At 45.4% G+C, this 17,157-nt stretch overlaps 1 protein-coding gene across 2 annotated transcripts; it reads left to right on the top strand.

Moving 5' to 3' along the window:
* Positions 1 to 259: 259 nt before the first annotated feature.
* On the top strand, positions 260 to 15,477 carry SLC22A7 (solute carrier family 22 member 7). 2 transcript variants are annotated; one of them, XM_056488406.1, is made up of 10 exons: positions 260 to 993; positions 3,464 to 3,567; positions 7,570 to 7,724; positions 9,108 to 9,276; positions 11,006 to 11,123; positions 11,909 to 12,018; positions 12,111 to 12,325; positions 12,796 to 12,904; positions 14,217 to 14,423; positions 15,167 to 15,477. In XM_056488406.1, the coding sequence occupies exons 1-10, from the start codon at positions 616 to 618 to the stop codon at positions 15,228 to 15,230; spliced, it is 1,629 nt and encodes a 542-aa protein (XP_056344381.1). In that variant the 5' UTR covers positions 260 to 615; the 3' UTR covers positions 15,231 to 15,477. The 2 variants fall into 2 exon arrangements, with proteins under 2 accessions (XP_056344381.1, XP_056344379.1); XM_056488404.1 differs by having other exon boundaries at positions 7,543 to 7,724; positions 15,167 to 15,474.
* The last annotated feature ends 1,680 nt before the right edge of the window (positions 15,478 to 17,157 follow it).

Raw genomic sequence — 17,157 nt, 5'->3', positions numbered from 1 at the left:
CCACCTTTTCTCCCCAAAGGGCACACCTCCCTGCTTGTATCCATCCTGAGACACCCTTCCAGGCAGCCTCTCAGCCTCTCTGCACTCCCTGCTCCAAGGGCTTGACATAAACCACACCAAAACACTCTTAGCTGGTGCTCAGAAGTCAGGTTTGGTGTCCTTGGATGCCCTGACACAGTGGGACACCATCGCTCTTCCAGAGGCATCTGTCATGGTCCAGTGGGTCTGGCTGGTGACCAGCTCACACCAGGCAGAGTTTGCTGCAGGAGCTTCCCACAGGAAATAAGAGTGCTCTCACAGTGCTCTCCCCACAGCCTGGTGTCCCTCTCCAAAACCACAGCAGGAGGAAAGGACTCCAAAAAGAGCAGATGCCCTGTGCTGGGCCTGTTTGAAAAGGATGTGTTGTGGGCACACGGGATAATTTCTTTGGCTATACCCTAAGTGGAGAGTTCCACTGTGACTTTTGACACGTTTCAGCAAGGTCTCAAAGTCCAAAGAAATGGCTGTATGAAAAGCCATGGGAAGTTGAGCTCCAAGATCAGAGGCTGCTTTTCAAGCTCATGCTGCTGCTCCTTGGTACATAGCTGCTCTGAATGAGCAAACTCCACAGGAAAGATGAAATTTGAGGATCTCTTGCTGGAAATTGGAGGCTTTGGAAGATTCCAGATTTTGATCCTGGCTATGCTCTGCCTCCCAAGAATCAACCTTCCTATGCATTTCCTGCTGCACAATTTTCTTGCTGCTACCCCCTCTCATCACTGTGCAATTCCACACCAAGAGGCATTTGTGAATCTCACCACGGAGGAAGTTCTGCTCATCAGCATCCCTCGGAAGCCTGACGGCACTTTCAGCTCCTGTGAGATGTTCTCACAGCCTCAGTTTCACCTGCTGCTCAATTCCTCTCTGCCACCAGAAAACAAATCCATCATCCAGCACTGCCAGCATGGATGGGTCTATGACCACTCGCAGTTCACCTCCACCATCTCCACCCAGGTAATTCCTGGCCTATGATACAGCCAAAACTGAAATTAGCTCTGTGCGTTGTGGAGAAGATGGAGAGGTGTTTGCAGAGTGCACGGAATGAGAGGAGAATCTGTGCATTGTAACCAGTGGACATGACCTGTTCAGAGAAGATGTCCTGGGAGGGGGAAGCTCTCTGAAGCTCAGTATTAGGAGCTAACATTTATTAATATTATTTTTGTGAGCATCTCATCTTGCTTAGATTGGTGACAACATTTCTCATTATAATCATCTTAATTTCTCCAGATGATTGAGAGATTCAGGAGGGAGTGATATGGCAGGGGAAAGACACAGATACAGGATTTTCTCTGTGTGGGCCACATGGCATTTGCACAGGTTTGTATCCTGTCAGGGTTTCATATGAGCTCTTGATTTCCTTTCTTGGTTTTCCACTTTATAACTTCTATTCCCTTGGCCATCCCTCCTCACTGATCTCCACCTTCCTCCTCTTCTCCCTAGGGTTGTGCTGCCTCTCTTCTCTTACCACCAATATCTCTTGATGCCAAATCAAATATTCTCTCTCAGGGTCTTCTACTGAGATGGAGCTCATAACCAGCCATAACCTTGAGCCTGCAAAAGGTCCCTGCCCATCAAATATTAACCACCTGCCTTCTGAAACACTTTTCCAGGGCTAGCAGTGATACCTCTGGGTGTTAATGCTTTACTTTCCTTGGAAAACAGTCCAAATCACACAAGGTCTCAGGGAAGGGAAAGTTTGGTCAGGCAAAAGGGGCACAGTTGAATTAGAAGGATAGTGCTGATTGTCTCAGAGGGAGCAGGGACAAGTCTTACACTAGAGCTGGTGGTTCCTCCCCACCATCCAACCACTCCTGCTTTCATGGGGCTCAGAGATGAGGGTCACGTGTGCATAGGGTCTGCACCTCATTTCTCCTGTTGTTCAGGGAAAAAGGTGTGAAGCAGTCCTTAGGGAAAGGGTAGAAGGAGGGTACCCTGCAGCATGGAGCCTTGTGATGCTGCTCCCATGGGCCAGCGGCCTCAGGACCTGTTCAAGGAACCGTGGCTTTCTCTGGAATTCTGCTTCTGTAGCAGGAAAGGTTGCTTAAGGTCTGGCTGGTCTTGTCAGAGAGGCTGCAGTCTGGGTTGATGATTAAATTTTGTCCCATTTGCACACAGAGAAAATTAACTTCGCAGCTTCACCACAGCATTCTGTAGAGATTGGTAATATTTGCACTTCCAAGAAAATAAAATATGTTCATTAGCTTAATTAGGATGAATGCTCAGACCAACTCCTCAGTAAGAAATCAATAGGTTAGTATTAAAAGCAAGTATTTGACCTTTCCTTCCCCTCTGCCCTCCTTCTTCCCTGCACAGACAACTTCCAAGGAAACTGATCAGGGTAAGGGAAACCAGTTATCAACACAACATTCCCCAGTGCTGGCTGAGGGGTGTAACAGCTCACTGCAGTGGGGCACCTTGCCAATGCCCGGCTCACCAGGGGAACCTCGGGGGCACAACAGAGGGAGCTGGGGGAGACTGGCACCTGGGCAGGTCTTGCAGAGGTCAGGAGAAGAAAATGGGGAACTCTCCATGTGTAGTACCCAGGAAAGTTTTCTGATGCCCAACCATGTCCTAAGGTGCATCAAGCACAGCATCACCAACCAGTCAAAGGAAGGGATTGTCCCATCTGCTCTGCTCTGCACTGCACTGGGGCAGCCTCACCTCGAGTCCTGGGAACAAGTTTGGGCACCACAATAGAGAACAGACATTCAGCTATTGGAGAGCATTCAAAGGAGAGCCACGAGGATGGTGAAGGGTCTGGAGGAGAAGCCATGTGAGGAGTGACTGAAGGCACTTGGTCTGTTCATCCTGGAGGAGACTGAGGGGAGACCTCATTGGGGTCTTCAACATCCCCACAAGGGGAAGAGGAGGGGCAGACACTGATCTTTTCTCTGTGGTGACCAGTGACAGGATCCATGGGAATGGCCTGAAGCTGGGTCAGGTGAGGTTTAGGTTGGGTATCAGAGAAAAGTTTTTCACCCAGAGGGTGGATGGGCATTGGAACAGGCTCCCCAGGGAAATGGTCACAGCACCAAACCTGACAGAGCTCCAGAAGCATTTGGACAACTATCTCAGGCACATGGGGGGACTTTTGGAGTGTCCTGTGCAGGACCAGGAGTGGGACTCGATGACCCTGATGGGTACCTTCCAACTCAGCATCTTCTGCAATTGTCATTCTATGAAGTGCTCACAGAGAAGCTGTCACAGTGGGGGATGGATAACTGGGACTTTTGTAAGATGCAGCTTTCCATTTTCCAGGCCTCTGGCACTGTCTGATGTGCAGTTTAGTGCAGGATTCCACCCCTCCATCAGACAGCAGACACAAACTTCAAGACACAATGGTCTTACCACCAGAGTGAAGGAGTGTGAGAAGGCAGCAGAGGCTGAGCTGGGCACTGAGTATCATTTTGGTCTTGTGTTTCAGTGGGATCTCGTGTGTGAGCAGCGTGGGCTGAACCAGGCAACAGCAACCTTCTTCTTCATCGGCGTCACGATGGGGGCCATGATGTTCGGGTACCTCTCCGACAGGTCTGACCCCTCCCAGCCTGTTCTTCCGGGGCTGCACGGACAGAATTCCACAAAGGGGACCACAAACAGGCAATCAGAGAGGCGGGGAAGGGAGAAAATTGCAAAGGGAGAATCCAGCCTCTCACTCAGAAATCGTATTCAAGCCCTACTGGGAAGCAGTGCAGGGAGTAAGTGCTTCCCGCATCAATGAGCCGGTAATTGCTTCCCGGATCAGAGAAGCAGTCTGGCCTTGGTTAGGAGGCAGATGCACTGCTGACTGTGGTCAGAATTGCTGCAGGAGCAATAATAAACAAACGAAAAAAAAAATCCAGTCTGCAAGACCTGTTCCAGAAAAAAAAAAAAAACTGTCTAAAAACAGAGAAAGCTGATTCATACAAAGCTGAACAAAAAGGATGAAAGTGTTAACTCCTTGCAAATTATACACAAATTGACTAATGACACCCAAGTGAGGGGCTCAGAGCAAATGCTTACCATAGCTCAAAAAAGTCTCCAGCAAACAAAATCTGACTATGTCGTTCCTAGAGAATCAGGGTAAAGGAGATTCTTTGCAAGCAGGGAGGAACTTATTCCTCAAGGAAGAGCTGAAGCAATGAAGAAAACAGGAAAAAATTTGCCATCTCTGGTTAAATGTTGGGATGTGACAATATAAACCTGAAAAAAAAAAAAAAAAAGAAATCCAAGTAATAACCTAGAAAGGGCATAAGTTAAGAAACTAAATATTTTTGCAAACAGCAAAACAGGAAACCCCATCAGAGGACAGAGAGTCCAGTTGGGATGTGCTATTCCCTGTACCCTATTCATTATTGGGAAACTGCTTCCTGATTTCCTTCCTCTGGGAGGAATTAGAGTACAGCAAGTCCTAGATAACAGAGTACTGCAAAATCATTACAGGGGGGGACCTGAAGTGTGAAGGATCCAGAGACTTCAGTGCTGCAGATGGGAATTTTTACATCCCTATCTTTACCCATGGCTATATGAGTATACTTTTACAAGGACCCAAGACACTTGGCTGATTTTCAAACTGTGTGCCTTGGCTTTGCATCTACAATAGTTTTATAGCACAGCTGGAGGGAGAGAAGTTCAGAATCAAGCAAAGGAGCAAGACAAAATATGGCAGAAAATAGAGTCTCACAAGGTAGTAGAAAATGAAAAGTAATTTGTTTCACAAACTGATTGTGATGGGGAAGAGCCATCAGAGGATCAAGGCATAAAAGGAGCACCTGGAAATAAAAAGACTGTAGTGTGAGACATAAATTAATTTGCAGAGGCAGGTGTTGGAGCTGGAGCTTTGAACAAGCTGACAGAAAGAAGGCAGAGAGAAATATACCAGAGGAATGCCAGCTAAATGCCAGGAGGAGGGAGACGTCCTGGAGCCCTACAGCATCTTGGGGATAGAACAGCTTTAAACTGGTCTCCAAATAAGGTCTCAGGAGTGCCAGGCAGCCTGACCTCTGTCTGCACCAGGCAAATTGGCAGAAGCTTCTCTGAAAGGTGGAGCCAGACCCCCGGGGGGGTGGGACACACCAGTGAAGGATCAGACAGGTTCTTCTAAGAGATCCAAGCTGTACAAATGTACAGAATTTCTTTGTGTCAATCAACAGGCATGGCAGCAGAGGAGACACCATCTTAGTCTCCTTACCAAAAACTCCTTCACAGAATCACAGAACTCCAAAGAGAATAACAGAATTCTTAAGAAACTAAGCTGCCCTAGGGCAAGAAGGAAGGTCTCAGCATGACTAAATAATTTAAAGCCAGGAAGAAGAGAGGAGATGCAAGTGCTCCATTATGACAAGGGAAGGGCCTGTGCTTGGATTTTTGTGCTTTTCAGCACATTTATAAATAATCTGGGAAGGGAGCAAGTGGGGAGGTGATGCTGAGTCTGGCAGAGACGAGGTCTGAGTGTGGAGAATTTGAAGAAGGAGCTAAAGGACTCCTGACTGGATGAGAGAATCATCCAGAAGACAAAATTTCTGGGCAGATTAATTTAAAATAGAGAAACAATTTAAACTTCTCATTTAAAATGGAGGCTCTGAGCTGACCACAGCTGCTCAGTAGGAAGATTTTGGCATTATGAGAGATAAACACAGTTTTGCTCTAGGCAAACATCCACACAGCAATGAGTAGTGGCTAGGGAAGCAAAAGGAAAATTAAGAATCATTTGGTTAAACCTCAAATGTCACCCCCCTACATGTTCCCTATTAAACATGTCCCCTTTAAAGTTGATCTCCCATTAGGAGCCTTCCTTTTCTCTGATAGAGATGAGATCCCACTTCTTTTTGTCAACAGTGAGACAGAGATTTCATCTCTGGTGCCCCAGGAGGAAGATCATCTGGCATTTTGCTACTGTTCAGGTTCAGTTTTTTCCTAAGCCATTACAGATATTTGATTTGAGAACTACTCTACTGAAAAATTTTACCCAGGTAAATCCTCCAAAAACCTTCACTGTGAACAAATGTATGCAAAAATACATAAATATTGTTTCTGTTATTGTCTGCTCTTCTCCAAAGACTCCTTTTGTACCTTGTCCTTGTACTGAATTGGTTCAATGATACTTTGGCAGACTTCCAGATTAGGGTTTTTTTTTTTAAATGAAAATGGCTTTTTTTATTAATTTTCATGCTTGTGCAGTTTGCACCTTTTATTGTATTTTCTAAGATCTTTCAGAGGTTGTGCTTTCCTACCACCCTCTTTGAAGACAATTTTAATGGCATTATTTCTAGCAGCCTCCCTGTACCCTGAAGTTCAACCCTACCAGCTCACTCCTGGTTTTCCTAACAGGTAGTGTGCATTTGCTGAGAGTCTAGTAATGGTTCCTTAATTAGCTGACTTTAGTCCTACAGGGAATAATATGGTTTTATATCCTCCTTACTGTATTTTCAAGGAAAACCTTCATTTTAAAAATGTGTCTTTTTCTTGGGCAGTTGCCCATTGGAAACAGGGTCCAGTTCTGTTGGGTTTCTGGGTGCTTCCTGTTCTCACCCAGGGGCATTATGATGTCTTTTGCAAACTGTCTCAGCTTAAATTTCAAAGCAGATCCTGCAAACTCCCTGTATCAAAGCTAGTAGATTCATTTATCAGCTGCTGAATGAAGTAATTTTTTATTATTTTTGGGAATGTTACTGTGGCATATGTCTTGGAATGCCACTTTTTCCCCTGTAGCAATTGCTCCTGCCACCATCCTAAGGTGGCCACTGGAAGAGCCCTAATGCTGGGATAAGAGCAAGATTTTGGTCCTTGTGGACTGAACATCACCTGTTGGCAGGTTTAATCTACTATTGCAGTTTGAGCCTAAGCTTTCTTACCATGCAGTGCTGATGTTCATCCGGAAACTGACACCTTGTGCTCCATTTTGATTTTTAGATTTTCATAGGTTGTGTAGAAATAGGTGCAGACAGATTTCTCTATCTGTCAGAGAGAGAGAGTGTGTTTATATATGTGCATTGTGTGCATTTGATCTTTTGTATTTCTCCACACTCTCCACACAGGACTCTGGACAATGGGGTAAGGAAACCCCAGGGGAGCAACATCCTGGCAGATTCCTCAGAAATCCCTTAGGATTTCAGGGCTATTTGCATATGTGGGCTGACAACTGTATTCCTTTGTTTTCCTTCCAAAGAGCAGGGTGGAAGTGTCATAGCTCTGTCTTCTCCTTGAGAGTGGTGGCAGTGGCCAGTCCTGAGTAATCCATGGGAGAAGGACACTGACACCGGAGGGAGCAGAATGTGTCAGCAACGGGATTTCAAGCTGGCATCTGCTTTTGGTGGTGGTGTTGGCCAGGAGAGCTGGATTTGTTGTTCTGAGCGGTGCTGCTCTTTCCACTGAAGAGTCTCAATGTTTATGGGGTGGGCTTTGCATGGAATTGCACCACTGTGGCAGCTTGATCCAGAACCATTTCCTCCTCTCCAGGATGCTGCATCCTTTAATTTTTCTCTAAAACCTCTGGTTTGCCCATTTCAAACCCTGCTCCTGTGACAGGTGTAACCCCAGCTGTGCTTGTGGCAGGTTTGGACGGAAGACCATGCTCCAGCTGTCCCTGGTGTGCTCTGTGGTTTTTGGGATGCTGAGCGCCGCCTCCGTATCCTACAGGATGCTGGCCATCACACGGACCCTCACTGGGGTGGCCCTGAGTGGCCTCTCCCTGATTGTCCTGCCTTTGGGTGAGTGTGAGGGGCCTGTGACTGTCAGGGGGGGCTCCTGGGTGGGAAGGGACTTGAATACCAGGCAGGGCAGACTTGGTAGGAACAGGAAACCTGAAATCGCTGCCTGTGCAATTTCCCTCCTGCAAGGATCCCAGAATTACAATTTGCTGTTAATCTAATTAATATTTAACAGTCTTCTCAAAATACAACAACCCCTTGTTAGTACTTCTTTTGCAACAAGCCGACAGAATTCCTGTCAAGTATCATCAGTAGCACAAGCCATATTCCAAATATTCTGCCCCTTTCCTCTGATACAAAGTTCTCACCTTTCTAGCACACACTGTTAGGACAATTCAGCAGCATTGCCTTGTCCTCACCACGAGAGGACGGTGTGGCATTTACAGGGTGTTTCTACTTCCCCAGTTTGCTCACAGTTTTCCTAAGCTGCCAATCTGCATTTTACAATAACAAGAACTACAAAAAAAAAAAAAAATCATACAGAGCTAGGCAAAACTGAAGCTGAAGGATTTAGATAATTCTATAAAAAAACAAGCTCCAAATGTCAGGATATCCAGTAAACCACTGGATGATTTTGTAGGTACAGGTGGGACATACTGGGCAAAAAGCATTGTACCCAAGAACCAATTACAGTTGCAGCATAAGTTTCCAGGATTTTTGCAGATCTAGCCAAAATCAAGCTAAAATGGTTTCACTACTGGAAAAGCCCTCACAAGACCTGACAAATCCCAAGGCCTGCTGTGTTTGTTTGTTGTTATAAAGATTGATTCCTGCAAGTCATAGTAGAGCTGGGAAAGGACATTTCTAATTGTTAGAGGCTGTAGCAAGATGTCCAACCTTCAGAGGAAAACTGGCTTTTAGTTCAGATACACAAATAAGGAGACCCCCTCTGGCTTTACACATGTTCTACTGTCTGCTCTGGGTGCATTCCATGTGAACAAAAATTCTTCTCAATATATTTCTTTAATCTGAAATAATGAGTGGACAGAAAAATGGGAAGCTATGCAGGCAAGATGGTTAGAGGGGAAAAAAATCTGGTTGATGAAGAAGAACAACTGAATGCTCTTGAATGGAATATTAAAAAATCTCCATCACCAAGAGTAATTTTAGCACTGTTTCTTAACACATGTCCAGCATTTCTTTTCTTAAAGTTTTATTTTAGTGGTTTACAGCTTTGCAAGATCTTAAGAACTGTGACTGAACACTTAAATGTTCCAAATATCAGAAATGTTCCCAGTGTCAGAAATGTTCCAAATATTTCCAACAGTGAAACTTTGTGAAGGAGAAGACCAGGCATGTTGCTTTGCTTTGCCGTTGTCAAAAAGCCCTGCAGGCCCTCCCCTCCAGGACAAGTCCCAGCTGAATGCTGCCTCCCTCTTCCAGGGATGGAGTGGGTGGACATCCAGCACCGCACCTTCACTGGGATCCTGAGCAGCATCTTCTGGAGCGTTGGGAATATGCTGCTGGCCCTGGCAGCGTACCTGGTGCGGGAATGGCACTGGCTGCTGGTGGCTGTGACGGGACCTTGCCTCCTGAGCATCCTCTGTGTGTGGTGAGTGCAGCCACCTGAAGGGAAGCACGCTGGGATTTGCCTCCTCCATGCATCCTAGGATTCGTTCGGCAACCTCAGGGCTCATCTGTGTCCTGGACCTGGATTGCCCAAATGTGGCAGCTCTGGAAAAAATAGAGTGGTCTGGGTTTTGTCTCTCCAGCAAGGCCATGAACCAAGGTTATGTCACAGTTTTGGGGACAAGAAGGAGGCAGGATGGGGCTAAGGCATTTGGATGACAAGTGGAAGCAGGATTTGGTGCTGCCAACTCTGTCAGATGTGGCTCAGAGTAAAGAAAAGAGATTCCAGTAAAGAAAGACACAACCAGATCCAGGCTTTAATCCTTAGTTAAAGCCAAAATAATAAAAATCTATCCGTTCTCTGTCCCCACCTCACTGGGAAGAATACTTTTGGCACCAGCTTTTCCATGGAAGCCACTGATACCTTCAGGCTAGGTCAGGTTCATTTATCTCTGCACTTCCCAAGGCTTTTCTCAGGTGTGTAACCATCTTGATGGGCCAAATACTCCTACTTTCTACAGGCAATTTCTCCCCTGTAGCCTTATTTAAGGAATACTTGGCATCTCCTAAGCCTTAAAATGGGAGATGGTTCATTTAATCAACGAAATTTTAATTTTTCCTTTTTTTTTTTCCCCTCCCTATGTAGTAATACAAACTAGAATACAAAGTTGATTCACTGACAGTGTAAAGAGTAACTTCTGGTATTTCACTGATCAAGTCCAACACAACTAAAATATGTGTTCTGCTGACTTTTTAAAAGTTGTTTTGCTCTCTTTCTGGGACAACCAGCCATAAAAAACTGAGTCCTTGGAAGTGCTGAAAGTCACAGATGCATTTGGACTCACTCTTTTCATCATAACTGTTTGATTTTTCTTCTTAGTTTACCATCTTTTATGGAGATTAGTTCTCCAACAAATTAGACTCTAGTCTTCAAGCACCCATAAGGTCGGTGATTGCAGAAAATCTAAAGTCTCTGAAGTATGGAATTAAAATCTAGTTTAGCACCCTGTGGATATTATTTACACAACATCAGAACTCAGTGGAGACATTAGACAACCAAAAGGCATCATATTACTCTCATGAGTAAAAAAGTTTGCAATGAGTGCAAAATGACATCTTTCCTTATTTATGTTTCCCAAGATTGAAAGCTTGTGGGTAGGAGATGGAAACTTTCCTTTCAACAAGACCAATTCTCCAAATATTTTTGATGTACACATAATTTTCAGTTCATGCTTAAATAGTGACACCAGTTGTTCATTAGTTTTACTGTCATCTGATTTAGGGCACATGAATCACAAACATTGGATTGTAGGGATCTGGTCTCAGACCGTTCCAGTGGGAAACTTCAGTGTGATTATTGTGAAAAACAAATGATTTTAGCAACTAACAAATTATGGATCTCACTGGATCCTTTCTACATTATGGTTTTAATATCTGACCATTTCAAAGTTTAAAGAGTCCCAGAATGCACAAATGTATAAATAAAAACTCCCTGGAGCCAGTTTTAATTGATAAGAGTTTGCAACTTCAACCTGCTCAGCCTTTAGGGGTAAAAGAGTATGTACATGTCAAAAGGGTGCCCCACTAATTTTCCCATGGAGCACAGTTGTTATTTTTAGCTGAGGTGGAACTCTCAAGAAGAAGATGCCATGTAGATGGGGTGGAAAACAGGCAGCTCCAACATGAAGAGTCTCCTCTCCTTGCACCTGCAGGTGGGTCCCAGAGTCTGCCCGGTGGCTCATAGCCAAGGGCAAAGTGAAGCAAGCCCACAGGCACCTGCTCAGATGTGCAAGAATGAATGGAAGGAAAGACTTTGCTGTCTCACCAGAGGTAAGAAACTGGAGATCCATACACGTTTTTCTTTTCCCACTTTGTCTCTCTCTATTTTATCTCTGTTTGATACCTGAAGCAATGCTTAGCCTGCAGTGTGGTCTGTAGGGCACTGTGGTCATTTTGCTCTAGAAAGCAGAAATTCACTCCTAAAGATAAAGTACCAGCTCAGCTCCCATAAGGCCAGAAATTCCATCCATTAGGTGGAGTGTCTTTCCACTCATTTTTGCCATGGCAAGAGGCCTCATGAACTGGATACTGGAGTAAATACACAGTGAGTAGAAGTTATTAACTCTGCTGGTACTTACCCCTCAATAAATTGCCAAAAGGCTTTGTGCACAAACTCAAGTACATGGATAAATAATTACTTTATTTAATAAATCATTCTTTAAATGAATGCACTTCTAAGAACAAAGCATAAAGCTCTCTATTAGCTCTTCATACAAGAGTAAGCAGCCACATGAGGAGGGGGGGTGAAACTGGCCAACACTGACTTTTCCATCTGCCATTTATCTACAGACCTCTCTGCAACACGGGGCATGGAGGTGAGAGGGAAGAAAGACCCATGAGAAGAAAAAGAGGTCTAAATCTAAATCAGGCAATCTGTAAAGTTGCAGGAGAACATGCCTCTGACAATATATGCTCAGAGAGTGGCTCTGCAAACGGAATGTATGGAAAATCCAAGGCGGATCTGAAGCTTGAAGGGCAAAGCCCCCAGTCTGTCTAGGGTTTCATGTCTGTATCTTAAAGTACAGCAGCTGAGCGATTTCTTTCTTCTCTGTCAGGCCCTCACAAGGATGGCAACAGACAAAAACATGAGAGGGAGTTACTCCTACATCAGTTTGTTCAGGACCCCAGTCCTGAGGAAGATCTCTCTGTGTTCTGGCGTAGTGTGGTAAGCGGGGGAGGGGGGTGGGAGGAAAATTCACAGAACATAAAATTCCCAGAGGAATTTCCCTCAGTCCCATCTCCATCCACTCCTTGCAGGTTTGGTGTTGCCTTCTCTTATTACGGCATGAGCCTGAACCTGACCGGCTTTGGGCTCAGCATCTACCTCTCCCAGTTTGTCTTTGGCATCATTGAGATTCCAGCCAAGATGGTCATGTACATGCTGGTGAACCGAGTTGGCCGGCGGCTGAGCCAGGCGTGGACTCTCATCCTGACCGGAGTCTGCATTGGAGCCAATATTGTCATCCCCAAGCGTGAGATGCTCTTCTGCTCTACACAGAACCTGCTAAAGGGGGAGGGAATCCATTCTGTGCAATGCTGGAGGACAGCCAATGATTTGTCCACAGGCAATTCTGTGTAGAGAAGTCCCCCACCTGAAGGGTGTCTGTGAGACAGGGTCACTAATCTGGGCCAACCCCAATATCTGGTTTCCAGTCGCTGTCAAGTGACTACTAAGGGGTCCAGCAATGGCAAGGCACAGTGCTTATCCTAATTGTAGACTTTGTCCCATGGGAACTGTCAGTCAGTTCAGCTATTCTGCCATCAGTTCAGCTCCCAGATGGGCTAATACTAAACCCACAGATCCAACCCTTGGAGACTGCAGCTCCAGGACTATGAAGCCCCCTGCTTTGCTTGTGGGAGCACTGAACCTTCTCCCTTCTTAAACATGGAAGTTTCTTCCTAGAGGCAGCTCATTGTCATAAATGCCTTTTCTTTCCCTCAGCCTTCACCTCCCTGCGTTCGGTAGTAGCCATTATGGGCAAGGGTTTCTCTGAAGCTGCCTTCACCACTGTGTTTCTGTACACTTCAGAGCTCTATCCCACCATTGTGAGGTAAGAGATGCCACTCACCTGAGCACATCCCTAGGACCTGGCTGCCCTCAGGCCGTGGCCATCAGCACAGCCGCATGTGCTGGTGACTACCCTGCAGCACTGGCCCCTTGTCTCTGGAACCAGCAGGTCCTAGGGATTTCATATACTCAACAGAGAGAAGCAGAAAGCCACCTCTTTTTTTTTACCTGGGTTGTGGGTGGTTGGGTTGTGCTGACAGGAAGATGAATGGGAAGGCGAGGAGTATTCTGTGTGGGAAAATCTTTACACTCCATAAAGCACCTGTGCTCAGTAAAATCTTCGTTCCCTGTGATAATGTCGGGAACTGTTAAAAGAACCTGAAAATAATAACTTGAAATATTTGAGAGTTTTTTGGACATCGGATGATATTAAAGCAAGGATTAACTGGCCTTTCAGGAGGAAAGGCTTATTTGGCATACCTGAGTAATGGTAACATAGCACCAGATTTGGCTTTTGCAAAGGTTGGGATATAGCTAAGTCTGGTGGAGGGAATCACCTCACTGATTTCTTTGTGCAAGTCTGAAAAAACCCTCATGAATCACAGCAGGCCTTGTGGCTTCACTTCTGTTCCTTCCTGCCCAGAGTACCCTCCTCTGCCATTTAGTCCTTTAGCTTTCAAAAGTCTGTTGCTTGCAGAAAGGATTCACATTTAAACCAAAGCGGTCACAGTGATCTGCTACTTTTCATCCCAGATCAGTTTGTATGTTTCATGCTCAAAGACATTGACAAAGACAAAATTGTTGGTTCCTTCTGCAGTGCTTGTTCTGTATATGCACAAGCAGGTGCTGGGATACTTGTCATCAGTGTGAAATGTCACCCATCCCCCCAAAATTAGGTCTTATTCTTGGTCTCCTCTCAAAGGTCTCCATCCTTGAACCAAAAATGCTCACAGGTATCTCTAGTCTATGCCACCTGCCTAGAGGTACCTGGGAGAAGAAGGAACTTGGATTTGCTCTAAGCAGATTGGAAGACTCACTAATCTTACTATGAGAAAACACTCCCAGGGTTTTAGACATTTAAAATGGAAACAGCTTTAGAGCAGATATTCTTAGTGTGAAACTGCAGCTTATTTCTCATAATAGATGTAAATCTATTTCTCTCAGCAGCTACAGTTGATCTCTGGGAAATATGATTATTTTAGGAAGATATGAAGAAAGAAAAGGAAAAAAAATGTCAGAGGAAAAAAACGGGGATAAAAAGCCTCAGCACTTAGAGAAAATTGAGGGGGAAAGGGCAGAGGTCTGACATGATACAAGTAGCCCTCTCTTTCCTGTGGCGGTCTCCACCTTTCCAGGCAGAATGGGATGGGGTACACCTCATTCCTGGCACGCCTGGGAGGGGCCCTGGCCCCACTGGTGTTCCTGCTGGATGAGGTGTGGCGGTCCCTGCCCGAGGTGACCTACTGCGGGGTCGCGGTGTGCAGCGGCGCCGTGGCCTTCCTGCTGCCGGAGACGCTCAACGCGCGCCTTCCCGAAGGCATCGAGGACATCGAGAAGCCACAGTGAGTCACCCCCGTGTCACCTCCGTCGTGCCCTGCGTGAGGATTCTGACCAGAACAGGGGACATCTCTTTCTGCTGCCTGAAATTCCCCATCTGGGGGTGGCAGGGGAAGAAGGAACAACCCAATGAGGGTGTTGGCCTTCCCTCTTTCCTGTCCATCAGCCCAAGCGTGACTTTTCTTCTTCCAGTGTGGGAGAAACAGGACTTCTGGATAGCAAATTAATATGATTATATAGAAGCTGATTTATTGTTTACATTTCAGCTTAAATTATACAGTCTAAAACTACTGTCTACACGATCACGCATTTTGTAATTGGTGATTTTAGAGTGTTTACCTATCTTGCAAAAGCCCCCCCAAAGTCGATGATTGGTGGTTTTTCATAGTCTTGTCACCCCCCGTTATTTTGAATCTTTTCATTTTGGTATTTTGTGCTTTTAGCTCTTCTGATTTAGTATAGTTTATATTTTAGTGGTCTTGAGGGGTCTTAATAAGTTGTTGAAAAACACTTAAAATTGAGTCATGCCATGCACTTGTTATAAACACTGGTTTAAACTAAGAAATATACAGAAAACAGTTAAGTGTGTGAAAGAACAGTGAAATATGCAGAAAAATAACTAGGCAGCAAAACACAGAGAAAAGCAACTAAATATAGTTTTTGGCTGGTGCACAACACAGAACAAGACCTGGATTTGTTCAGACGTGTTTACTGTGGCCTAAACTTGTCTAATATTACCACATTCCAGAGTAAAAGTGCCACCAGAAATCAGCGCTCCCGAGGGTGTGCCACTGCAGGCTCTCCTGAAGTGAGGGACCCCGTGGGACAGCCACCGTGTAGGACTGCACAACCTACATGTCCTGATCTGCCAGTGAAAGAGCCTTTAGCGCCCACGGATCTTGCTCCCAAGGGAAGCAGAACTGAGGATGCTGGAGGAAGGACGCAGATCAGGACACATGCTGGCAGGAGCCAACCCACCCTGTAGTGTGGCCAGCAGCAAGGATGCAGAGGTCTAACATGCTGTGGAAATAAAGGCACCTTGTGCTAAGCTCTTCCAGTCTTTGGTCTTGTTGGACTTTGACCATCAGATCCATGCACAGCCTTCCAGAAACTACTGGTTCATACACCGTGCAGCAAGAAAAATAGTGTGAATCATGCAAACCCAAATAAGCTCTAATAAATCCAGCTGGGTGGTAATTTATGGTTTATTTTAAACCATAAACTGTAGCTACAAATATTTCTTATATTTAGAAAAGGTCTAGACGGTTTTCACACTGAGGTTCAAAGCCAGAAAAAAACACACGCAGGAGTCCCACTGAGAATGGGTTACTGCAAGAATTTTTCCTACATACATGAAGAAGAAAAAAGCTTTTGCTTTTAAATCTGGTGTGTATTCAAAAATTATACTTTAAGATATGAGGAGGGGGGTTGGGGGAAAAGCCAACACCAAACCAAATCCACATCCCAAAAACAAAATCCACCTTGCTACAGGAAACTTTGCATGGAATATTGAGTAGTTCATTATTGGACTTCATTCTGCTTATTGGTCAAACACATTGATCTTAACTTTATGGAATATATTTGCCTCTTGCACTTAATTATGAAAACAACAGAGATGAGCCACCAAATCATATATCAGTTGGAATTACCTATAAATTTGGAATCCTGATAAACAGCATGTACACAAACTGGGAAGAGGGAATGGCACAGATTCGCCTGAGTGCTCTGTGATTCCCTAGGCTGTGAGGTGTTTCAAGCTAAACCATGCACAACACTGTGAAGAGAACACACACTAAGGATGTATCTGAAAACAAATGCAGAGGCACATCCAATCCCAGGTCCAAGAGCACCTCATAGTAGAAATAAGCTGCCTGGAGAATTTTTTTAGCTGCTATAAGACACCAGTTATTTTTTAAACTAAACTTTTCTATCCATGAATCACTTAACACCTTAACCTTGTGCTGTCAAAAAAAAAGGAAAGGTTATGTGCAGGTCTTGACCAAGATGTGTTTCCTTCAGCAAAATGTTCTTTATTTCTTGGGAGTATATCGTAATTTATAGCAACCAGCTAGAGTATGCAATGCTGATGTCATTACTCATACAGTGTCTGTAGGAAAAACAGGACATTAACCAACGCAAAACCTCAGAATTTTCATTATTGATAGGTTAGTTAAGATTATTGATAGGTTGTGTGGTGGGGAGGAAATCTGACTTTCAGGTTTTGGATTTCTGAGTTATCTTTGGTCTGCTGCAGGTTTGTTTGTGAGGAAGACAGAAGCAATGATTACAAACAAGAAGACCTTTCCATAACCAGAAAGACCAAATTAGGTAGTAATGTAGGAGAACATAAGTGATTTGGACCCACAGGGACGAAGGGTGAGCATCCCCCAGGACCTTAGCACCAGAGGGGAGCGGGGCTTTCAGGCACCAAGCTGGGTGACAGGGGACATTCCGCCCGTAGGGATACCGGGGAGCAGTGGGGCCGGTGTCAGATCCCGGCCTGTCACAGATCCTGGCTGGTGACAGATCCCAGGCGGTGACAGATCCCGGCTGGTGACAGATCCCGGCCTGTCACAGATCCCGGCTGGTGACAGAACCCGTCCGCCGTCACACGCGGGAGCGGCTGGCCCGGCCCCCAGCGAGCTCATGGCCCCGCCCCGGCGACTGCACGGCGTAACGGGGCGGGGAGGAGCCGGAGCAGGAATCGGATCGGGATCAGGATCAGGAGGGTGGTTCTGG

This window comes from Oenanthe melanoleuca, chromosome 3 (genome assembly GCF_029582105.1).
Source record: "Oenanthe melanoleuca isolate GR-GAL-2019-014 chromosome 3, OMel1.0, whole genome shotgun sequence".
Lineage (NCBI taxonomy): Eukaryota > Metazoa > Chordata > Aves > Passeriformes > Muscicapidae > Oenanthe > Oenanthe melanoleuca.
The sequence above is the reverse complement of the archived record's forward strand: the minus strand, read 5'-3'. Positions and strand labels throughout refer to the sequence as shown.